We start from the raw sequence: 23,847 nt of genomic DNA on the forward strand, positions 1-23,847 counted from the left end.
CTGAATCCTGAATCCTGAATCCTGAATCCTGAATCCTGAATCCTGAATCACGAATCACGGAATCTTGGATGAGAAATCGAAATTCGCGAGACTGGAGCAGCGTGGGGTAATAAATAATATCAGCCTCAAAGCCCGTCAGCCAATCCGATTTCGACGGTTTGTACATTATATATAAAAAAAGTCGGGGGTTATTTCGCCTCCACTCACGACTAAGCGTTGCGGAAGCGCATCAGCGGAAGTACGCCGCGTCAGTCAAGAGTCACGAGTGTCGTCTCTGGCTGTAGCGCTTCTCTCATGTGCCACTCGCGAAGGTGACTATCGGTGTCATCTGGTCAATCTCATCGCCTGGACGGTACTCGTGGGCTCAGCGTGCATGAGTAATTATGTTGGCTACAGGCGCTGAGCAAACACAACACGATCCAGACCGCAACAGCGGACGAGCACGGACAGACACGCCACTGCCAACGCACTTTGTTCCGCTTGACTCCACATGTGCGCCGAACCGAGCCAAACCACATCCAGGCCAAGGATTAGCACGTTCGGCCACCTCATTTCAAATGCTATGGTAAGTGGTATCTCAGCGAAGACCGGCTGAATCGCCAAATTCACGAATTGTCTGCGGGGAATCGTTCATCGGCTATCCAATCACCACACCGTCGTGAGTGTGAATTAGTCGCTCTGTCCACGTCGGCCGCTGACGGAGAAGGAGTCGTCGGGCGAAGCCTTTTCGCCGCTTGTGTTCCTTTTGCGCCTTTCAGATATTGTAACAAGACTCGAGATCTTACACTCGTGCTGATCCGGCGTGTGAACAACACAGGTGTGGCAAATTCATGGATAGGACCCAGAGACTTGCGGTTAATTCTGACTATAGGCATAGATTATAATCACGATCCTGTTATTAATGATCATACAAGCTTCGTTAGCGTAGTTGGATTATCGCATCCGTCTAATACACGGTGCCTCAGTTCTGCTGAGTCTAATATTAACAACGGAAGGTCACTGGTTCGAGCCCAGTACGGAGCATACATTTTTTGTCCATTCTCTGCTTCAGGGTCGCTTCGGCGTTGGGGGTGAGTTTTTTTTGGGGGGGGGGGGGGGGTAAACGCCATTCGTGATTGAATCACAGATGCTCGTGGCAATGATTACGCGCGGCTTACTGGATAATATTATTATATATTGTGCATACAGTACATGCAGTTCTCTGCAACCAGTGCATTAGATAAGGTCGACTCGCTCGCGCGCACCAAAATCACGAATCGTGAATGCCTCATCACGATTCAAGATAAGTTAAGTAAGCTCTTCGGAAAACACTACCAACACTGCCATCTCTTGCTTGCGTAGACGAGGATGACAGGGATCGAATACGTCGAGAGACTGACCGAGTGCTATGATGGCAAACGCCAACAAATGAAGGCCAAGGCGAACGATGCAATCTCACCAAGTCTGCCTGTGCAAGGAGCTGTGCTTTGCTCACACGAGCAAGCTCGCTCGCCATTCGTCATTCGTGATTCATACCGGCGATTTGTGATTTGTGATTCCTGATTGTTTGGATTGTTGGTGATGGCGGGTACCGTGGGCTGACGATTTGCTAACTTAATTTGAATCGACTCGTGACTATCTAGGTGAATCGCGAATCGTGAGAGACTAACTCACAGTTGTGAGTCACACAGTGTGGGTATGGGCTGTACTCGTGACTGCCAACGATCAGGTGCGTGATTTGTGATTGAATCAACTCATGACTGATTACAGAGGCAGTTCTGGTATCGGACCCTTTATCGGTTTCTGTTTTTTTTTGGTGGGACAACGCAGCTGACCAGTGTACTGTACGCCGTGCTGTCACAAGGCGGACACCTGCCTCTACTGCTGCTTGGCCCACCCACGCGTCCTCTGATCATAGAACCCTTAACCTGCGGCGCTCACTCAGCTATGCTCTGCCACCATCTCCATCATCGATCTCTAACACCATCTCTCGCTGGTCCATTGTCCCACCTTGATCCCCACTGCCTCTGCAAAGCCCTTCTCCTTCACCCTCAGCTACCCGTCACTCCTCTTCTTCTGTACATTCGAGACAGAGGCGATTGGTCGATCGGTTCTTATTGCTTACCTCCACAGCCATCGAGTTCTTCAAGCAACCACACCTACAATCACCTGTTCACATTCGATTCACTGATCTCGATCGAGCAACACCGGCTGTTTCTTCATTCAAAGCCTTTGCATCTCGGCACACCTTTGACTTTTGCCACCCTTTGCTCACTTGCATACAAGCCATTGCGTCGCCACCACATCTCACATCCCATCTAGCATCGCCTTTCTATGGAACATGGCCTTTGTTCATCATCAGCCACGCCAGCAGCGTCGTGATCGACAGGATCATGTCGCAGACTCGACACCTGCATCTTATGCTACCACACAGCACAGAGCTGAGCGTGAAGCGGCGCAAGACTGGAGCATTGTCTTTCCTGGTCGATCGCGTGAGGCGCCAGCCTCACCAGCACCTTTTCAAACACCTTCCCTTCACAACGTCACATACCCATCCACCGACCACAGCGATGATTCGGATCCACTCACCCTCACTTTGCCTCCGCTTCACGATGGAACCGGTCGGTTTCTGGCTTCCCCGCTCAGTCCTTCGACAACCGACACTGCTTCTGTCGATGCAGCACTCCAGTACAGTGGAGCAGACGACGACCGCCTCTCCGACGCTCGACACTCGGTAGACGTCTTTCCAGAGTCTGTATTCAGTGGCACCGACTCGCAGCTCGACGCAGACGAAGAGCTTGGCTTTGGCTCTGGCTCCGATTTCGATTTCGAGAGCGATGCCGTAGCTTCGTCTCATCCCAGTCGCAGCTCGGCGAATCGAGGCGCTGTTCGCACTGCATCTCGTCCACGCTCCTCCAGGCTAAGCCACATCAGCATCGGAAGCGACGACGATGCCGACCCAGCCGGCCCTTTCCAGTCCCAAAGCCACCTGCTCGGAAGCAAGGCTTGGTCTCTACTCGGACGAAGCAACGCCTTGGAACGTGTTCTCGAAAGTCCTTCGTCCTCCACACATCTCTACTCAAGCGCTCGTTCCAGTCGTCACTTGTCTCGTCCTCGTCGCACTGTCAACGATCTTCCCGCCGTCTTTACGAGCGGTTCCGAACCTGAAGACGATGTCTCTCAAGTCATCGACCACTCACGCTCCACGGCACGTCACGCTGCCGATGCAGCCTACGATGCAGATCTCGCCGTGAGCAACCTCGCTCAGAGTGCCGGCCTTTCCCATCTCGACCACAGCGATCTGCTGCGACGGCCCAAACGAAGGCATCGCCGCTCGGCAGCCGGTCGATCGAGCAAACGCAGCAACACGTCCCAGTCTCTGCTCAGCATTGATTACGAGTCACGCCTTCTCACCGCCCATCACCAACATCATCCCCACAGTCGTCGCCATGTCGATGGCGCAGAGACGCCACGGTCATCTACGCAGGCATCAAGGTTGGCACACGAGCACCCATCCAAGACCTCGCGCATGATCGGAACCATCTTGCGCAAGGTATTCGACCTGGAACCCGAAGTGCTGGATGCGTTTCTCCAGGAGGACGCCGAGAGACAGCAGCGATCGGGAGTGCACAGCAGCGACGCAAGGACTAGGTCTCGTCCCGGCTTTGCGTTCGAGGCAGCAGAGGCGCCATTGGCGTGTGTTCCGCTGTGTGACACAACGGCAGCATCATTGTCGTCGCTGTCGTCATCTACGATGATGCTCGATGGCAGAGGCGAGCATGAGCGGCTGTCACCCTCTCTTGGTGAAGAGACGCAAGTGGAGGACCAACTGGCCTCGGTCGTGGACCCTTCCACTTCTCCACTTTTTGCCAATACAAAGCCCGTCGAGGGCGAAGAGACGGGCGAAACGCTACGACTTACCGAAGCGGCACTGCTGCAGCGTGGCTCGGCATCTATGCGTCATGCAAGCGGCTCACAATCGCTCATGGAGCCTACCACGATGGAAGCGCTGTCAGCGTTGATGAACACCATGGTGATGCCCGTACCCATGCCGTTGCGCCTGCTGGGAGCATTGTTCGGATGGTCCAGCATCTGGTCTTCTCCCTCTGCGTCTTCATCCAAGAAACACGCCAATGCGCAGCCTGATCAGGAGGCGCAGGCAGCGGCAGAGCAAGAAGACCAACACACTTGGAGGGATGTGGAAGAAGAGCACAAATATCGATACGAACGTCTGCTCAGCGCGCAGCAGGCTAAAGCGTGGAGTCGGCGGTATCGAGGCATCCTCTTTGCCAATGTCGACGACGAGGAACCGAGCCCAGACCTACCGGAAGTGTGGAGGGGCGAAGAGCATCCTGCCATTGCTGGCCATCAGGATGTGTAGACAAGCAGCAGCAGCAGCAGCAGCAGCAGCAGCATCATCATCATCCTTCCGCGTGTCCATTCTGTATCAGCATTTGCGATCGATATTTTCAAGCTTGCTCATCATCATCATTCGTGATTTGTTTTCTTTGTTTTCTCTTTTTGTTTTTTTTTTTTAAAAATCTGTTTTTGGTGTTTTGTTGTGTTGCCTCCACTCTGTGACTCGTGGTTCAAATAAGTTTTCGCATGTTGGTATCTTTGACGTCTACATCTTGCGTACCGCCGTGTCGAGTGGGTCCCGAGGAAGGTATTCGTGGTTGGGCGATGCACTATTGTGTAAGCTGCAGGCAGCGCGTGGAAATCGGCTGCAGCAGACCCTGTCAGCCACAAACCGATCCAATCGTGAATCGTGAATAAGTTAACTTACTGTATAGTTATTCGTGATTGTAAATTATTATTAAATAATGTTGATATTCACGATTAGGATCTCACTCACACTCGTGACTTTCGTGTCTTGTGTTTGGCTTGCACGTTGTGGGGAGTTCTTCCTTCAAACAGAATGCAAATGAACATCAAAATTAAAATCAAAAGAAAGACAATTCTCGAGGCGGCAATTGGCAGTCAAGCGTGAAGCCCAAGCCAAGATGCGTGAATGTGCATATGTCGATGGGCAACGAGTGCAATTGCACAAGCGCACGAGCCTGGTTGCGAACACACGGACAATGGTAGACACCATCGCTCACTCTTTCTTCGTTCTCGGTGTTTGATGAGCGTCCAGTTCATCTGTCCGATTTGGTAGGGGACATCGCTTTGCCGACCGACGATTGCGTCTTGTGCTGGTGTCGTTGCAGCTTTGTACACGTACAAGATGAAGATCGCCGTAGTAGGAGGTGGCGTTTCCGGGCTGTCCTCCGTGTGGGCATTGAACGAATACTCGTCTCATCAAGTGCACCTTTTCGAGCCGCTGCCATGGATTGGCGGTCACGCGAATACGGTCTCGTTTGCCTCGCCAACCTCTGCCTCGCCCGCTTCTGCCGCTACGACACCCGTGGATACCGGTTTCATCGTGTTCAATCGTGTGACGTACCCTAACTTTCTACGTTTCCTCCAACTCACCGGTGTCGAGATTCTCAACAGCGACATGTCGTTCTCGGTGACGCGCTTCATCTCCTCGCTCGGAGGTTACGGTGGATTCGAATGGGCTGGTGGATCTCCAGCCGCGCTGTTCTGCCAAGCTAGTAACTTGGTTAATCCGGCTCACTGGAGGATGGTCTGGGACATTGTGCGATTCAACCAGCAATCGGTAGATTACCTGCGCGAGTGCCGACAAAAGTCGAACAAAGACGCCCAGATCAGCATCGGAGAATGGCTCGATCAACGAGACTACTCGACCAACTTTCGACGAAACTATCTGATCCCCATGACGGCTAGCATTTGGTCGACACCCCCGGATACTGCTCTCTCGTCGTTCCCGGCGCTCACGTTGCTCAGGTTCATGCACAACCACCACCTGCTGCAGATCCTCGATCGACCACAGTGGCTGACGATCAAAAATGGCTCTCGAAGCTACGTCGATCGCATTCTCTCTCGCTTACCCGAAGAAAGGATTCACCAAGGTAACCAACATGGCCACGTTGTAGCAGCCTGGATCGACGGACGCAACGCCAAGTGGACGCTCAAAACCGCCGACGGTCACAAACACTCCGGTTGGGACCGGATCATCTTTGCAAGTCATGCGGACGACACGTTGAAAATGCTGCTCGAAGGCGAGGCGGAAGGGTTGGGTGTGGGCAAAGACGTGATCGACACGCTGGCCACGTTTCGGTTTAGCGAGAACACGGCGGTGCTACACGCGGATACGAGGCTGATGCCGACGAGAAGGCAGGCTTGGAGCGCGTGGAATTTCCTAGCTGAAACCATCGGTTCATCTGACTCGACAAATGCCAAGGTGAATGCAAAGCAAGTTGGCGATTCAAATCGAGCCGATGTGGACAGGGTTTCGCTCACATACTGGATGAACCTGCTCCAGTCGTTACCCGAAACCACCTATGGTCCCGTTTTCGTGACGCTCAATCCGACCACCGACCCTTCCTCCCCCTACACCCCTCGCCCGGACCTCGTGCTTCGACGTCAGACCTACACCCACCCGCTCTACACCCCCGATACCGTCCTCGCCCAAGCTCATCTGCGAACACTCCAAGGCACTCGAGGCGCATTCTTCGTCGGTGCATGGACCAACTACGGCTTTCACGAAGACGGCTTCTCCTCCGGCCTCCGCGCTGCAGACGCTATCGACGCTGTCTACCTGCCCTTTGACATCAAACACGCCGAAAGGGACGTCCCCAACACCAAATTGCTCGCCTGCAAGCTCGTTGAGTCTGTGCATGGTTGCGCCAAATCGTGGATGGTGACTTGGTCGGCCAACATTACGTTGATGGTGCTGGTGCATCTCTTGGCTCTCGTCGAGCTGGCATTCGTTTTGCTCGGGGGCAGAAAGCAATGGACTGACGGGCTGGCGACCATCAAAACCCATTTCAAAGACTCGCTTCGCAACGATACTAAGAACATCAAATCGACCTGATCCCATACACACCCAAGCTCACTCTAGCTGCTTACTAGATGCAAAACGCCTGCGATGCTAATAGAAATTTGTTCGGTTCGTCGACACGCCTGACTACCTTGACGTCGAAGCGTCTTGCCAAACCTTCTGACCTTGCCACTACCCGCTTCAGCCCGATCCAGCTTGCTTTCCTGCTTGCTCTTGCACCACCGGACAAATGTACCGTTCAACACCTACTTGGCTGCTGGAACAGCACAGCTGATCACAGTCAACGCTTTATTCATCGCGGTACAGAACCACCGTAAGGACGACTTGAATCCCTCGTCTGCCCTTGATGGTGACACCGGTCTGTTTTCTTCTAACGGAACAGCTTCAGCTTTAAACATCGCGGATCATGAGTATGTCTCAGAGAGGTGGTACCGAGTGCCCATACACGATCGCCTTCTCAGGCATATCCGGGATGACACATTGAGGTTCCCACCCACGTTAGAGAGGTCCGTCTGTCCGAACTCGATTGGTTCCTGGTGCCCTTCGGAAGCATCAAAACTAGTCTTAATGGGTGTCGAAGCGAACTGTTCGAATGGAAGCATTCTCATCGACTAGCTCGAAAGGTCTCATTGTCATCACTGGTGGGTGAACTGGAATTGTCAAGAAGTTGTCCTTCGAACAAGGCACTAAGAAGACCAAACAGTGTTTTCCACGCTGATCGGATGCGCTGCTAGACTATGAATCACACCATGCCTCATCTCGCAGACTGATTCGCAATCACCAATGTTGCATCAGGTAGCACATGAAGCGTTTTTTGCTGCATTTTGAATCCCTTACTCAAGAGCACTTGATGCGAAAGATGGCGTGGACGATGAGTCGAGCATCGCATATAGTAACAGATCGCCTCCGAGAGCGGGGAGCGCTCCAAACCCTGCATCGCCCAAAACTCTCAAAATCGCGTGAATCAGGCTGGTTTCGTGCTGAGTGCAACTTTTACCAAAAATCACGAATCTGTGAATGTAAGCACCCAAACCCTGTTTCGTACAATCTATCAGCACTTGCAACGGTTCCAGCTGGCATCTGGCATCTTGAGCAACCATGCTAGACCGGTTCCGCCCATGGGCATCGACGGTAATCTATGCGATCATAGCGGCTGTGTTGTTGCACTTTGCCCGCTTCTATCCTTGGCACAGGCTCTATCTCTCGCGATCCAACGCTTCGCTGTTCGAGCACCTGCCGCCGGCGTCGGACTTTGACAATGTCAGTTGCTTCTTACCTCGTAAAGCAGCCCTGAGCAGTGCTCAAGTCAATCACTTGTTTGCGATTGGATCTGTTGACAAAGCCGGGCTCGACCGAGAGCACTGCGTTCATTATGCCTCGCGCTTCACACCTTATCTTGCAGCCGCATGGGGAAACACATACATTGCAGAGGCTCGACAGCGACTGGGTCTACCATCCAGCACACACATCACGAATGACCTCATCTGGTACGCAAACGTGCTAGCAGAGAACGATGCAAAGCGGTATCCGCATATTGATTGGTCCAAAACTACGCTACCACAGACATGTGCAGCCCTGAGGCCCGCAGCCGTCAAGCGGATCTCGACTCAAGCGCGCAACAAGAGACCTCGAGTCGCATTTGTTCTTCGCCTATATCAAGACTATGTCTGGACTGAGGATGCCATCCTCCATCTTCGTGCTCTTGTCTGGGAATTACGCACCGCCGATCTGTCTTTCGATGTGGATGTGCATCTCCTCGTCGAGGTCAAGGATGCAGCCTTGTACATTTCCATGTTCAGCTCATCTGGGCGAAACCAATTCCTTCGAGGTAACGTTCCGATTGAGTTCTGGTCCATGGTTACCTTATGGAGTGAACATGAAATGACCTTGCGCTATCCTCTGTACGGCGACTTTCGATCCGGAATCAAAGCAGCAGGGTCTTATCGGGCATGTCTGCTTGCCATACAGCGCTTCGCTGTTCAGCATCCAGAGTACAGTGACTTTGTCAATTGGGAGATGGACACACGTTTTACTCATACATACGATCATCTACTGGAAACTGTGTATGCCTACGCTTTTCACGCGCAAGCAAACACCTATACCCAGTGGCCTGTAGATGGCAAGGTCTCGGACGACACGCTCGACGACCACGAGGGCTGCCGCAACAAATCCGCGGATGTGATTGTCTTCTCGCCTCTTCGCAATCCTCAGAATTCAGGATGGTATTGGGAGTATGATGTTCAAGGCTTCGATTCCTCGCAGTCTACCGCGCGCTCCGCCTCCGTAACTACTAACATGTGGATAAGCAGGCGCGCAATATTGGCCTTGGAAGACATGACGGCGGATCGCCACCAGTCCATGTTCTGCGAGGCGATGGCGCCCAGTCTTGCGTTTCAGTCGCCGCTTCGATCTGTGCCGCAGGATGCTGTCCAATGTGCTGCACGATTCAAGGTGGTCCACTTTCCGCATCCTGTCGCTTTCAAGTACCAAGCGTCACCAAGTCAGCTGAATCGACTGCTCAATCCGTCTCGAGCGATCTTGTCTAAACAAAACGAAGAGCCACTCAAAGACACGTCATACTACTACGCATCCAGCATTGCTCGTCCTATCTACGAACAGTGGAAGTTGCAGACCGACGCGTGCATCCCCCCACTCGTGCTGCATCCCATCAAAAGTGTCTCGCAACAGACAGAACTGCATCGCTCGACTTGGCTACGTGCTTGGTTCTTTGCATCCGATTCGCTCTCCCTCTGCGACCAAAGCACGCACAATGAATGTGTAGAGCATCTTGACTCGGACATCAAGAGGTACTTGCGCCGGTCTTTGAGCTCTCCAGCGCCACGATCGTTGCACCGGTGGGACCTTGAACATCCTCGGTACATCAGCAAGAAACCCTGGATAATGAACTCGAGCACGAAAAGTCTGGTAACCACCCTATCTCTCCTCGTTACCGCCAGCGTCGTACTTCGGTTCGTATGGAACTGGATCGCCAGACCTGTCGATTCGCTCCATAGTGACTACCTCCCGTTAGCTACACGCTGAACGACTTTCATGTAATTTGGCATACATCTTTGTTCGGGGAACGCGCGACAAGGCAGCAACGTGTACGGCTGGCCTTACTCATACCAATTCGAGAGGAGTCAACCATTGCGTTTGCCGCCGAGACTACCTGAGCTAATCTTATGTGGACACAGCATCAGTTGAAGCGGCACAACGATCACGGCAAAGCATCTTTGTATGGATGTTAGGCTGCACAGGGAGCAACTAGCAAAGCACCATGATCACCTAAACGGCTCAGCACAGCACAATTCAAGTGAAGCAGAGTGAACGAATAGTAGTGGAAGTGTTAGTCTTGACCAGACAAAAGGCACCTCGTTCTTACGCAATCAAGTAACATCTTCTTTTCAACGTCGTGTTGAGACGATCCTTCTCCTTCCCGATCGCAGCTAGAATACGAGCTTGATGCTTCGCTTTGAGGTACTCACGCTTGGGATCATCGACGAGCGACATGAGCCGAGACCCAGTGAACTCGCCATTCGGATACGTCGACGCTGATTGCGGGCGGAGAAACGGTGTCGGGACAAGACCGTGCAAGAGCCGAACTGAGGTCAGAGAGATACGACGCGCTCTTTGTGATTCTCAGGGTCCAATCAACCGAGTTAAACAAGATTCTTTTGGAAAACTCCGACGGCTAAACAAGGAGCGCCGATTTTCAACCAGATCGGGCTGAACATGGATGCATAATCAAGATGAAAATATTGCCGTTTTCTTGCGCGGTCAAAAAGACCAAACTGAGAATTTACGAACTTTTGGAAATTCGTGATTCGTGATTGTTATTTTCGTGATTCACTCATGATTCACGACTCGTGACTGTGAACCATGAATCCTTCCTCAAAAAAAATTAAAAATTTCGCTTTTGACACTCACACACTCGACAGTCACGAGTGCCTGAACCGTTCGTTGGTTGGTTGATCCAGACTTGCCTGGCTTGCTCACTACCGGACCACCACCAGATCATCTGCCAACCCAGTGCGATCAAAAACATGCCAGAAGTCATCGTATCGAACGCGACAACCTCTCTGGATGGAACAGCACTCGCCGCTGCTTCCACGTCCAAGTACAAACCCACCACGGTCGATCAAGGTTCTACTCCGTACCAGTTCGACGTGGGTCTGCTCGCATCCATCAACCCGAACCCTGTCACAGCTTGTTCGGCGGCTCACCTCGCCGATCGCACACGCGATGGCGTCCAGTCTCTGGTCAACAAGATCTTTGCGCTTCCCATAACGCGAGACCCGGACCATGGCCCTCTCGCCTCTCTGCCTGCGTTTACGTCCAAGCTGCCACGAGAGAAGAGCATGCCCAAGCCCAAACCGTTGACCAAGTGGGAGAAGTTCGCCAAGCAGAAGGGTATCCAGTCACGCAAGAAGGACAAGATGGTGTTCGATGAGAACACGCAGGAGTGGGTGCCGCGATGGGGCTTCAAGGGAGCTAACAAGGATTTGGAGGAACAGTGGATTCATGAACTCAAGAACAATGGCAATACCGACATGGACCCCGCCAAGACAGCCAAGAAGGAACGCTTGGCCAAGAAGCAGAAGAACGAAAAGCAAAGATTGGGAAATCTGGCTCGTGCCGCGGCGAGCACGGCTGCTTCGTCCGCCGCTTCCTCCAGCAGCAAAGGCGGCTTGGGCGATGCCAATCCAGCCAAGCTAGCAAGAGCAGCTGCAAGGGAGAAACGCAAAGCAGAGTTGGAAGCCGACGTCTTGCGATCGCGCGCTTCGACCGCTTCCATGGGCAGATTCGATAAGACGCTACAGGGCGAGCAAAAGCAAAAGGGCCTCAAGAGGAAGTTTGACCCCAACGAGAAGGACGTCGGTGCTGAAAGGGCGTCCAACTTGGCGCTCTTGAACAAGCTCGGCACCGCCGCGATGAGGAAAAATGCCAAACTCGCCCAAGGTCAGGGCGATCGGGAGCTCGTCAACACCAGAAAGGCGGTTCAATTCGCGACGGCTGGACACGGCGTCACTAGCATGAATGCTAAGCGTGGCAAGCGTGCGAGCAAGTGAGTGTCTCTTGCTGCTAGTTTCTCTTGCAATCTCAGCGTTATTATCGAGACCATCGAGAAGCATGCGCTTGTGATCGAGTTGGACAGCTTCTGAGTACGCACAGTTGCGATGCACCGTTGCGATGCTTGATCTGATTCGAGAGTCGACGCAGTCCGTCTTGACAGTCACCAATCTCGCTTCTGATCGCAGGCTGACCGACAAATCTGCACACGCCAGCCACATGCATTCGTGATTCGTGATTCAGACACGGCAACACGAGTCATCCTTGAAACGGGCGTCCTGTGTATGCATTGATAAACGCCAACTGGTTCTCGATCAATCCCACAACTTGATCTCACCGTCCCAACTTGCCGTCACCACCTTGCTCGTCTCGTGCGGCAACCAAGCGTGACTCACCACCGCCTCTTTATGAGCGCCTCTGAGCCTCTTTAACAAGCGCGTCGATTTCCAATCCCAAAAGCAGACGTTGCCTTCTCCGTCGCCGCTGCTCAAAAACTTGCCGTCTGGACTGAACCCGACCTGGCACCCAAAACCTGCCACGTTGTGACCTTTGAACACCTTTTTGCGGTTCTGCTTGAATCCGTCGGATGCAAACGTCAATATCTGGTTGTCCATGCTCTGCGCCGCCAGCCACTTGCCAGAAGGCGACAGCGTCACTGCAGGCATCGAGTGCATCGTCGGATCCGCAATGTACTTGATCACCACCGGAATATCGTAATCCCATCCACGCATCGTCTTGTCGTCCGAGGTTGTGACGAAGCGACGGTTCTGATCGACAAACGTGATCGTGTTGACAGCTCCGAGGTGTGAAGTGTACTCTTGCGTGACTGTGTGCGTGTTGATATCCCACTGAAGCACTTTTTTGTCGCTCATGCCGGCGAGGAAGATATGCTGCTTGTCAGCGTCCGGATGGAAGGTAAGGCAATACGCCGTCTTACCGTTGCTGAAGCTGTCCAGACAGGCACCAGTCTCGGTATCCCACAGTTTCACATGTCGGTCGTAGCCGGACGAGAGGAACCGTCGACCGTCGTTCGAAAAAGCGATATCCCGTACCGCTTTCGAATGCCCCATAAACGTGCGAAGGCATTGACCGTCGTGGTAGACGTCCCACAATTTGACCGTGGTATCCAGCGATGCGGACAGCAAAAGATGGCCCGATCGCGGTAGAAGCTTGAGCGTCGAGATCCCCTTGGTATGCCCGCGAAATGTGTGGATACACGACTTGGGCAGGAAACACTCTTGCTCGCCTGCCTCGCCCGACAGATTGACGTCGACATCCGTAGGAACATGCATATATGTACGTCCTTGGTAATCGTACAGGCTTTTGCCGTGGAAGATGCTCTTTTCCATCACCGATTCTTTGGCTTGCTCGGCCGCCTTCTTTCTCGCCACTTGCGCTTCCGCTTTCTCCCTTTCTCTCGCATCAGACTTTGCTTGAGCAGCGCTCAGCTCTGACTGCGTCGGCCCAACGCTCGCATCCCCACCCAGCAATTGCGTCGCCACATTCTCATCGTCTTGCCATTTTGCCCACGGACCCACATATGCTCCATCCCCGTCCAACACACCCGGGTCGCCCGCGCTTCCATTCCGCTTCTTCTTGACCGACTTGGTTGCAGGTCGAAAGCTGGCGCTGTGTGCACGAATTTCGGCGGCGGAAGCGCCTCCCATGCGTGCTGCTGCACTCTGATCGCCGATGTAGTGCAATGAGCCCTCGCCCGATGCACTGTGCAGAAGCGAAGGATCTCTTGCGTATCCGTACACGTGGAACGTACGCTGCTGGTTGCGAAAATCAAAGTCAGAGACCGCAGCTGACTCGACATGGCCGGTGAGTGTGTTCTGCTGTGCTCCGGCGGTGCGAGTGGCGAAAGGATTTTCCGGCCCGAGTTGAGGTGCTGTCATGTCGGCGTAGGGAATGTTGACATGCATCGTACTATCACCTGGTCGAATGAGAAGCGCTTCGGAAGCAGAAGAGTTGTAGATCACTTTTGGAGCAAGTGTAACCGCATCAGAGGCCGATACGGATGCATGTGAAGAGCTTGATGAGGTCAGAGTTGAGCTGGAAACTGGCGCGGTTGCAGTCGCCTCGCCTCGCCTATCTTTCTTCGAAGCTCGACCTGTGCTGGAAGACGAGTCAGCTTGTCGATTATGTACAGTCTGTGACGATGCAGATGACTGGGATTTGAGGCTTTCCAGCCCAAAAGCGTCGGATGGATCATAGTCTAGCGTCTCGGAGGTTGTGGTTGTTGCTCGCGTGTGGACAATCTTGGGAGCCGAGTGCTCAGCGGCATCGCTATCATCCGAGCCGTATCCTGCAAGCGCGTCCATGTTCGTATCTCTCCCTCGCGCAGTTGCAAATGAGAGCACGTCGTTGTTGTACTATTGCGGATGCACAAACAGAGAATACCTGGTCGATGGAAGATCTGTTGGCGTGAAACTTAGCACCATTCACGATTCACGATTTGAGCTGCACCTTGGTGCTTTCTACTTGAAGGCTGTTTTTGTGGTTCCGAGTTCCGAGCCGTGAAACAAAATTTGAGAAAGGCTACCGCCACTCACCACTCACTACTCGTGACTCACACTTGCTCTTCTTTTTCCACAATCTACTCAGCCTGAGCTGTATCAAGGCAGTCGATTTCTGTTGCAAACATGCCTTTTGATCCTCGCACAAAGTCGCGCAACACAACGACCCTTCCTGCAGCTCTCCGCGATGAGCTCGGCCTGCCAGCTCCCTCTGCACGCAAGCGTCACGACCGCGCCAACCGGTTCAATCCACGTAATGGTCCCGGAAAGCCTCAACTCAGAGCGATAGGTACACCACAGAGTGCACTTCATGGTGCACCAAAGGGTGCCACGAGGGGCCCGATTAAGTCTCTGCGCAATCAAGAGAAGGAGCAGCAGCAGCAGCAGCAGCAACAACATTCACATCAAGGTTCTGCTCCTCAACCAAACAAGCATCGTCATTCCAACACGAGAGACGGTGCTTCCTCACACTTCTCTCCATCAAGTCAGCTGCAAACCTCTCCTACAAAGCCTCAACAGAAGAGAAAGTCAGAGAAACAGCCGGAAGAAATGCTGAAAGCGATCAAGAGAACCAAAAACTCTCGAAAACAGCCCGTTGAACAAGCCGAACCCATCGAACAAAAGACACGACTCAACCCCTTCACCGGCGAGATTGAGGTGGTTAAGCCAGCAAAGAGAAAGAGCTCATCTGAAAAGCCAACTGCTCTCGAAAAGATGCTCAGACGCGCAGAGGAAGGTCCATCGTTCTCGTCAAAGGGCAAAGCAAACACAACAGATGCTCTTGCTGGAGGCAAGAAGAAGAGCAGACGACAAATGAGTCAGCAGGAGAAGGAAGAGGAGGATGAGATCCGTTGGCTCGAATACAGCCTTGGAAAGAGCAGGGAGGGCAAGGACGTGGTAAGAGATGATTTGGATGATTTCTTGGATGACTTGGATCGCTTCCAGGTTGGCATGTATGATGAAAGCAATAGTGAGGATGAAGAGGATACCGATGAGGGGAGCAGCGATGACTCTGGACTGCAAGAGGCGACTGCTAGCCAGGATGAAGAGGAAGATAGTAGTGCGAGCGAGGAGAGTGAGAGTGACGCAGAAGATGCGAGCGAAGACGGACAAGATCAGGAGTCTAGTTCGAACGAAGTTGAAGGAATGTATGATTTCGATTCCAACGACGAGGACGACTTCAGCAACTGGGATGCTGCGATGGCGACCACGGACGAGGAGGGTGACCAGGACGATGACCAAGTAGAGGAAGATGCCAGTAGCGGAAACGAGAACACTGAAAGTGGTGACGGTGATTCAGACGATTCAGAGGCTGAAGAGGCACGCGCCCTCATCTCTGGCGATGCACCGGCATCCGTAGGCTCATCAAAGCCTATCACTGCCTTGACCACCACTGCTGTTGCCACCACCACAACAACGAAATACATCCCACCAGCTTTACGCGCCAAGCTCGCTGCTGAATCCTCCTCCGCTGCTTCCCCCTCGAAACCCTCCTCGGGACCTGGCGTTACAGACGTTGAAATGGACCCTATCACCACCCAAAAGCTGCGACGTCAAGTTCAAGGCCTACTCAACCGTCTCGGTGACGCCAACATCGATACAATCCTCACCGAGTACGAAACAATCTACCGAACCCACCCGCGCGCGCACGTCACTTCGACCGTCACCCAGCTTATTCTCGACACGATCACCTCTCGCTCCAACCTCGTCGACACGTTTGTCATCTTGCATGCTGCGCTCGTCGCTGCGCTGCACAAAGTGGTTGGGGTAGAGTTTGCTGCTTTCTTCATCACGCGTCTCGTCGAGGAGCTCACCAAGCACTACAACGCGCTGAACGAGGATGGCGATGCAGGAAAGCAACAGGATGCGGAAGAGGACGTCAAGGGGAAAGAATGCCTCAACCTGACAGTCTTGGCTTGCGAATTGTACAACTTGCACGTAGTGGCGTGCCCGCTCATCTACGACCTCATTCGCATGTTTCTCGGTCAACAGCCCGGTACCGCACCCGACGATGATGCAACGCGCGCAGCAAAGGATCGACGAGGTGTAACGGAGGTGGACATAGAACTGTTGCTGAAAACCATCCGTTCTTGCGGATTTCAGCTTCGATCTGACGACCCCAGCTCTTTGAAATCGATCATTTCGCTCACTCAATCGCGCGTTGCGTCGACCACCGCGTCGACCCGTACCAAGTTCATGCTGGAGCGTATGACGGATTTGCAGAAAAAGACGTCCAGCAAATCGGGGGCGAATGACGCGTCGAATCCCAACAGTGCAACCGGCCAACTTTTGACACGAATGAAAAAGTTCCTGGGTGGGATGGGGAAGAAGCGCACAGTGCGGTCGTACGAAGCTCTGCGGATCGGGTTGAAGGATCTCGAGGACGCGGATAAGAAAGGAAAGTGGTGGCTGGTGGGTGCTGCATGGACGGGTCAAGTGGATCAGTCAGATGCAGCGGGGCTGACCAAGTTGCTACCGATGAATGCGCGCGCATCCGCGATCCAATCCTCTTCCGAGGCGACGTGTTCGACTCAGCAAGACACGCAGCAAGCACAGTTGTTGGAATTAGCCCGATCGCAAGGGATGAACACCGACGCGCGCCGCACCGTCTTCATCACGCTCCTCACCGCCGAAGACTACCGCCAAGCTGCCGAGAACGTGTTGATGCTCAAGCTGAACGACGTGCAACGACGCGAAGTTATCCGCGTGCTCGTGCACTGTGTAGGGTCTGAATCCACCTACAACCCGTACTATACGCTGATCGGCCAGGAGATCTGTCGCAACCAACACAGCATGCGCATTACATTGCAATACTGCCTCTGGGATTTCCTACGCGACATCGGTCAAACCCAGGTGGGAGGCGAGAAGTTTGCGGCGGCCTTGTTCGACACCACCGCCACCGCCACCGCCGAGGACGAGCAGAACAAGGTCGATCCTCGTCGAATCGGCAACCTGGCGCAAGCATATGCATGGTGGATCTCGAAAGACTGCCTGTCGCTCCAAGCGTTGAAACCGGTCGATTTCACACTCCTCCAACCGCGCCCCGCCCAATTCCTCGGTCTGCTGCTCATCCACCTCGTCCTTTCGGTCCAGTCCAAATCCGCTGCCAAGACGCTCCACCTTGCCACCGTGACAGCCGAGCTCAAGCAGGATAAGCTCGCCAAGTTGGTCCAGGGTAATCTGGTTGGTGGCAGTGTGGATTTGTGTCGAGGATTGCTGTTGTTTTTGAACACAAAGTTGGATGCTAGGGCACAGAGCAAGCTGATCTTGGGCGAGGAAAGGGGGCTCAAGCATAAGATGGCGCCATTGCTCGAGGTAGTGAAGGAAGGCTTGCAGGTGGTCAGGAGGACGGTGCAGATGATTGTTCAGCAAATGGACGGACTCGCAGACGGTGCCGAGGACGAGATGGATATGGACAGCGACGGCGACGGCGACGATGACTACTGAAACCGAGGCGGCCATTAAAGTTAGCACAGTTCCTCACACGAGTTCTTTGCAACCGCTTTGACACAAATCTGGAATCGCACAGGTATGTGGTACATTCATCGTCTCTAGCTTGTAGTCACCCCGAATCGAGCGGTCTAGGACGATTCGATTGTATCGCCCCTCTAAGAACAAAGCTAACTAACGTTAACTTATGTGGAGAATTGTTCCATTCAAGCGCTTCTCACGCCTCATGCTGCTCCTTTGACTTGACCTTCTCCTTGGCTTTGCCCTTGTCGTTGTCCTCTCGCTCTGCCAACTTTCTCCTCTTGCTAGCAGCGATCATCTCCTTGCGCTTATTCGCCTGTCTCCTGCCCACACTGCTCGCTGCGCTTGTCCTGATGTGCTTTCTCTCTGGCGCGTTGTTCTTCAAGCTCTTCCTGTCCTTTTTGCCTGGGTTCTTCAAGGCGAGCATCCACTCTGGCACCTCGCATCCGCTTTGCCTCATCACATTGACGACCGTCTTCAGATGGGGAGCGTCCTCTTTTGTAAAGTATGTGATGGCTCGGCCTTGCTTGCCCGCCCTTCCTGTTCGGCCGATTCGATGGATGTACGACTGCACCGATTGCGGGAAGTCGTAATTGATGACGAGTTGAACACCCTTGAAATCGATACCGCGAGCCATAAGTTCTGTGCAGATCAATACCCATATGTCGCCACGCTTGAAGGCGCTGATGACGCGCTCGCGCTGCAGTTTGGGTCGCTCCGAGTGGATCACGTCGACGTGTAGACCGTCGTAGACGAGCTCGTGGAACAGATCTTTCGCTCGTTCGATCGACTGTACAAAGAGCAGCACAGGAGGTTTGAGACCTCCCTGCAGGATCAATGATCGCAAAGCGTGGAGCTTGCCATCTTCGGAACCGACGAATTGCAGTTCCTGTTGGATGGTTTCGGTGGCCGAATCTTTGGTGCCGACGATGACACGACATTCGTCGATCATAAAAGTCTTGGCCATCTCTTCGACGCCCGCTGGCAGTGTTGCTGAGAACAACGCTTTGCGTAATTGTGGATGCGAACATGCCGCCAAGATGGAATCTGTCTGCTGCAAGAATCCATCTTCCAACAACCGATCTGCTTCATCCAGCACCAAGTGCCGCACGTTGCTCAGCTCGACTTGCTCCTTTTCGATCGCATGAACCAGTCGCAGAGGCGTCGTGATGAGCACATCGTACTTTTTGCGTTTGCTTGCATCCGCCGAGGACGAGTTGGCCACAGCGGTGGCGTCAGACGTCGAGGTGAGTACGCAGATGCGGAAATTTTGTCCTTCGCTGAGGCGACGAAGCTGGTCGTAGATCTGTTGTGCGAGTTCGCGCGTGGGCGAGACGATCACAGCTCGGAAATGCTCCTTCCTGCAAGGCGTACGAAGGTGGTGGATGAGTGGCAGGAGAAAGGCGAGTGTTTTACCGGATCCTGTTGGTGCTCCGGCCAGAAGATCGCGATTGGCGAGTAGCACAGGCATGGTACCCTTCTGAATTGCTGTAGGAACCGCCCATCCGCACTTTTCCAGGTTGGTGCGTAGCCAAGACGCGACGTTGAAGCGTGCTTCTAGCTCTGACCACGACGCCATCGGCAGTGGCACATCGGTTCCTTTGAGTTTGATCTTGTTTAGCTTGAGGAATCCGCTCAACGATGCTTTCGTCACAGGTGCTTCATCCGTATGCCTTTCTTCTTCGTCATCATCATCCATATCCGAACCGAGCTTTTCGTCCGCTTTGCGCTTCCCATCCTTCCTGCTCTGCCTTTCCTCGCGCTCAGCCGCCGACGTAGTAGATTTAGTCTTCGCCGCCGAGCCAAAAAAGTCCAATCCGTCCGGCACAATCACCTTAGCCCCACTCGCGCCCTTTCCATCATTTCCAGCTACAGCAGACCCATCTGTCCGCTTCCTCTTACTACCAGATACGTTGCTCGATGAAGCGGCGCTGCTCGGCGTCAAAGTGGAAGCTTGCTCGTCAGCGGCGCCTCCGAAGATCTTGAGATCGTTTTGAAAACGTTTCTTGTCGAAGCGAGCGCCTCCGCCAGCTAGCTTTCGAAAAATGTCCATCTTATGTGCCTCGGATCTTGGATAGAATACAGTGCAGCGTGGACGTAAGTGTAGAGAGGGTGTGGTGTCATTGACGAAAACAAGTTAGCTGAACACGCAAGTCACCTCATGACCTTTTTGCGCGAACCTTCGAAAAATTTGGCACAGAGTGGAGCAACTCCCGACTCTTCCTTTCCGACTTCCGCGAATTCGTCCAGATTTAACATCTACCACTTTTGAACATGTGCCACACTCACGACTCCTGGCATCTGTGACTCACGACTCGTGACTGGGTGACTCTAATCTCAGATGCCAACGCTGCAAGTGGCGAGATGATCACGAGGCAATCAAGTTCTGGGGGGCGAGATCGATGAGTATGCTACATTGCAGATACAACTAGTGCGATACAAATACAAATCGTAACGCCAGCCCGGCTCAACTAAAGCTCCACACCTGCACCCTTTCAAGAGGACGCTGTGCGCCCGCGAAATCGTCTGCAGCAGCAGAGCTTGACGTCGCGTCTGTATACGCGACGATGCTGACGATCTTGTCGAATGCAGTCGAGACCCAACGGACCACGCTCCGAGCTTGTCGATCGAGGAGGCGGCTTCTAACAATGTGACCAAGGGAAGTACCGAAAGGGCGAGCATTGACAGCTTCAGCATGGCCTGCCTCCGCGTCCAAGCCAAGCGCGACCAGCTCCTCCACGGCGGTCGGCGATCGCAAGGTGAGTACATGCGATATGTCAGTAGCGGTCTCCTCCTCCTCCTCCTCCTCCTCCTCCTCCTCCTCCCCCTCATCGTTAAAGGCAGAGTTGGCCGATCTTGCTATAAAGTCGTTGGCGTGATTCTGGCGCTCAAAGCCACGCGCCTCGGCCCGAACATGACGCATCGCGCTAGCAATCGAGTCGGTTTCATTGGACCGGTCACCGAGGTTCCAAACCATAACGCTGCCATCTGCTCCGCCGCTAACACAACGTCCGTCTTCGAGCGCCACGCTATGTACGCTGCCCGTATGCCCGTGCAGACTGTGGCGATGCACGAGTCGAAGGGTTTGCCTCGGCGAAGACGAGGTGGCCGTCGCCGAGCGAGACGCAGGTGTCTGTGCATGCAAATCATCAACACCTCGTCGAAATATAGTTGTCGCACCCAGCAGCTCATATACTTCGACAAGATTGTCGCTGGCTCCGAGGACCACGAAAGGATCATCGTAGGTCAGGCTCGTAGATCTGCTGGCTGACGGCCCAGATAGCGATTGCGCGGTCAGGCTTTGCATCCAAGCTTCGCAGGATGCATGTGGTGACGAGCTGTGGTGCCTTCCGAGCATAAAACGCCCCCTCGGATCGATCGGAGTGGGTCGAAAGGGGCGCTTTGCTGTGGCGTGTCGCCTGGTGATTTGTGATGTAGACGTCGCTGCTGGATCGAGGTTGAGGCGAACGACGAGTTCCTGTACTGAAACACTCCAAGACGAGGGATAGCTGGGCGTCGAGTAGGCGAGAGTCACTCGAAAGGCTGCATCGTCAGCGTGATCATCGGAAGTTTGACGGTCGGCCGAACAAACTGAGGAAGGCCTTTCAGGGCGTTTAGATGCATGATGAAGTGGAAGCTTTCTCAGGCATAAAGACGCCGGCGAGGAGCATCGGTAGCTCGAAAGGCTATGGACAAGACTAAGCCGTGTAGCCGAAGCGTTGCTGATCTGGTAGAAAGCTAGGTCAAACTTGGATGAGCACAGCACGAGAGCAGGAGTGTGAAGGGCTGCCATGGTGATATAACCTTCTGATGCAGTTGACTTGGGTTTATAGAACACATCCTCGATGAAAGAGATTGAGCCGCCCAAGGGGTACAAAGAGAAGAGGCTGATGTGGCCGGTCGAGTAGGCAACCACAATTCTGGAGACCGAATTTGAGAGCGTCTGCTCGGATGGTGTGAGCTTGCGCTTTCGGTGTCCCGATGTAATGGGAGGCGTATTATCTGCAGCGGTGGCGGTGTCAACAGCAATCTCGGTGATCAGAGCCTGTGCATGGGACGAGCTTGATGCCAGGAAGCTTTGCAAGCCTGGCGAGGTGAAGCGCAAGGCTGGGGGGTTTCTATGCAAATCACTAGAAATATGGCTGAGAGCGTGTGGGGGTGAAGTCTGAGAGGCTAGATCCGGATCTGACGAATAGATGGAGATGGTCGGCAAAGCGATGTGATGTTCGTCTTGAATGGAGGTTGCGGTCAAGATGAAGCGATTCGATACCCTGACGATCGTATGTGGAAATGAACGCGGCAAGTGTGGCTCCAATCCAGATGTGGTTCGTGGATCAGAGGTGAGCAGTTCGGAGACGGTGAACTTGCCTCGTTGCCAGTTGGTGGAGACACGGAAGATTTGCTCCCAATCCAGCAAATGGTGATCCGAGAACTCCTTCAAACCAAGTCTATCAAAAAGAAGTGACGACAAGGTCCGACTGACATCTTCACCCGCTTCGAAGGATGGCATTAAGTGCGACGATGGGCTGTAGTAGCGGCTGGGTAGGCGGTGTATTGGTCGGCTGCCGTCACCAGTGACATGCTTGCCCGACAGAAGGTTCTGATGCAAAAGAAGCGATCTGAGTTCTCGGAGAGTAGGTAGGATTGAGACATGAGAGCTGCTCGAGGCGCCGTTGAGTGGCTGCACGAAGGTGAAGTAGAACAAGCGTTTCCAGAGATGACGATCCTGAGCCAAGGTACGAAGATGCTTGCTGACCAGCTGCATGCGAGCGAGATCGGCTGCAGCGAGGAAGCTGAAGATTCGCAATATGGTCTCGTCGGCGAGTAGACGGTCCATGATTGAAAGCGATACAACAGAGGCCATAAAGTCGGTTCTCGAATCGAAGCTAGGTCTCACCGCCTGCCACCGAGACGACGCTGCGGCTTTTTACATGTGGCCTTGCGTCGAAGTTAGCCGCCATAATGGTCGCTTGAAGGAGCGCGTGAAAGTCGCACGAACAGACACGCGCAGACGTCGGAGATGGAGCCTGGGCGGTCAACCGGTTCGTTGTAGGAAGATCGGATGGACGAAGGAGTGGAAGTAGAGCCATGCTCAGTTTGGTGGCGGCTCGCTGGTGGAGAATCGTGGATTCTTGATTGTGAATCCGAAACACGCGTGACTGTACACGGTACGAAGCGAGAAGCACGAAGGCCTAAGTTAACTTAACACTTATCACGAATTACGCGTGACACTCACAGACTCACGACTGACTCTGCTGCTCTCACATCTATTATATTACTAATCGTGAATAAGATACTCAGGGTGAGTCTGTGCCGTCAAGATGGGCCTGGAACTAGGTCGTGCATGCATGAGCGAACCCTGTCAGAGCCGAAGAAGCAGAGATCGCCATCAGATGCTACCGTTCAGATTCGAATTGAATCGACCATGACGATGATCATGGCCCTGACTTTGAGCTGTCGTCCACCTATGCTTGTTGTTTGGCTCTGCTGCCGTCAAGAAAAGCTCTGATAGGTCCATCAGGCAGAACCTGGAAGAGCGCGAGACCACTGAAGGTGCCATTGGAGCTGCCAGCTACGGTGTGCAAAATGAAGGACTCCGATTCACGTGGATAGATGTAGGATCGCAGCCAAAGTAGTCTTGATGATTTACTCACGCCTTACGCCCGATTCACAATTCACGATTTCACCTTGTGCACGTAGTGCACGTTTCAGTGCCCTTTACATAGTTATTCTGTGATTCACGATTGCTAACATTCACGATTCACGATTAGGCTGAGATTTATTGTGTTGATGCGGCTTCGGGAAATCACGATTGCATGGCCCGAACCCACTCGCAGCCGATGCAGCTTGCTGCAGCTAAGTTGACTTAACCTTAGTTGAGCATCTTGGTATCAACCCCGA

The 23,847-nt window shown here is 53.4% G+C and overlaps 8 protein-coding genes and 1 non-coding gene across 9 annotated transcripts; 6 read left to right on the top strand and 3 right to left on the bottom strand.

Annotated features, from left to right (window-relative positions):
- The first annotated feature begins 913 nt into the window (after positions 1 to 913).
- Positions 914 to 1,023, top strand: UMAG_16091. Its single transcript has 2 exons — positions 914 to 952; positions 988 to 1,023. It is a non-coding gene; the product is annotated as a tRNA-Ile (tRNA).
- A 1,297-nt stretch (positions 1,024 to 2,320) lies between these two features.
- UMAG_04748 (uncharacterized protein) lies at positions 2,321 to 4,360 on the top strand (the record flags this gene model as incomplete). Its single annotated transcript, XM_011393324.1, has 1 exon — positions 2,321 to 4,360. One exon carries the CDS (start codon positions 2,321 to 2,323, stop codon positions 4,358 to 4,360), a length of 2,040 nt encoding a protein of 679 aa, XP_011391626.1.
- An 846-nt stretch (positions 4,361 to 5,206) lies between these two features.
- On the top strand, positions 5,207 to 6,919 carry UMAG_04749 (uncharacterized protein; the record flags this gene model as incomplete). Its single annotated transcript, XM_011393325.1, has 1 exon — positions 5,207 to 6,919. One exon carries the CDS (start codon positions 5,207 to 5,209, stop codon positions 6,917 to 6,919), a length of 1,713 nt encoding a protein of 570 aa, XP_011391627.1.
- Positions 6,920 to 7,984: 1,065 nt separating this feature from the next.
- On the top strand, positions 7,985 to 9,928 carry UMAG_04750 (uncharacterized protein; the record flags this gene model as incomplete). The annotated part of the gene is made up of 1 exon (XM_011393326.1): positions 7,985 to 9,928. The coding sequence occupies one exon, from the start codon at positions 7,985 to 7,987 to the stop codon at positions 9,926 to 9,928; it is 1,944 nt and encodes a 647-aa protein (XP_011391628.1).
- A 1,001-nt stretch (positions 9,929 to 10,929) lies between these two features.
- On the top strand, positions 10,930 to 11,955 carry UMAG_04751 (uncharacterized protein; the record flags this gene model as incomplete). The annotated part of the gene is made up of 1 exon (XM_011393327.1): positions 10,930 to 11,955. The coding sequence occupies one exon, from the start codon at positions 10,930 to 10,932 to the stop codon at positions 11,953 to 11,955; it is 1,026 nt and encodes a 341-aa protein (XP_011391629.1).
- A 315-nt stretch (positions 11,956 to 12,270) lies between these two features.
- Positions 12,271 to 14,280, bottom strand: UMAG_04752 (putative pre-mRNA splicing factor important for catalytic step II; the record flags this gene model as incomplete). The annotated part of the gene is made up of 1 exon (XM_011393328.1): positions 12,271 to 14,280. The coding sequence occupies one exon, from the start codon at positions 14,278 to 14,280 to the stop codon at positions 12,271 to 12,273; it is 2,010 nt and encodes a 669-aa protein (XP_011391630.1).
- Positions 14,281 to 14,601: 321 nt separating this feature from the next.
- UMAG_04753 (uncharacterized protein) lies at positions 14,602 to 17,922 on the top strand (the record flags this gene model as incomplete). Its single annotated transcript, XM_011393329.1, has 1 exon — positions 14,602 to 17,922. One exon carries the CDS (start codon positions 14,602 to 14,604, stop codon positions 17,920 to 17,922), a length of 3,321 nt encoding a protein of 1,106 aa, XP_011391631.1.
- A 220-nt stretch (positions 17,923 to 18,142) lies between these two features.
- UMAG_10683 (putative ATP-dependent RNA helicase) lies at positions 18,143 to 19,999 on the bottom strand (the record flags this gene model as incomplete). The annotated part of the gene is made up of 1 exon (XM_011393433.1): positions 18,143 to 19,999. One exon carries the CDS (start codon positions 19,997 to 19,999, stop codon positions 18,143 to 18,145), a length of 1,857 nt encoding a protein of 618 aa, XP_011391735.1.
- A 414-nt stretch (positions 20,000 to 20,413) lies between these two features.
- On the bottom strand, positions 20,414 to 22,783 carry UMAG_10684 (uncharacterized protein; the record flags this gene model as incomplete). The annotated part of the gene is made up of 1 exon (XM_011393434.1): positions 20,414 to 22,783. One exon carries the CDS (start codon positions 22,781 to 22,783, stop codon positions 20,414 to 20,416), a length of 2,370 nt encoding a protein of 789 aa, XP_011391736.1.
- Between the last annotated feature and the right edge of the window lie 1,064 nt (positions 22,784 to 23,847).

This window comes from Mycosarcoma maydis, chromosome 17 (genome assembly GCF_000328475.2).
Source record: "Mycosarcoma maydis chromosome 17, whole genome shotgun sequence".
Lineage (NCBI taxonomy): Eukaryota > Fungi > Basidiomycota > Ustilaginomycetes > Ustilaginales > Mycosarcoma > Mycosarcoma maydis.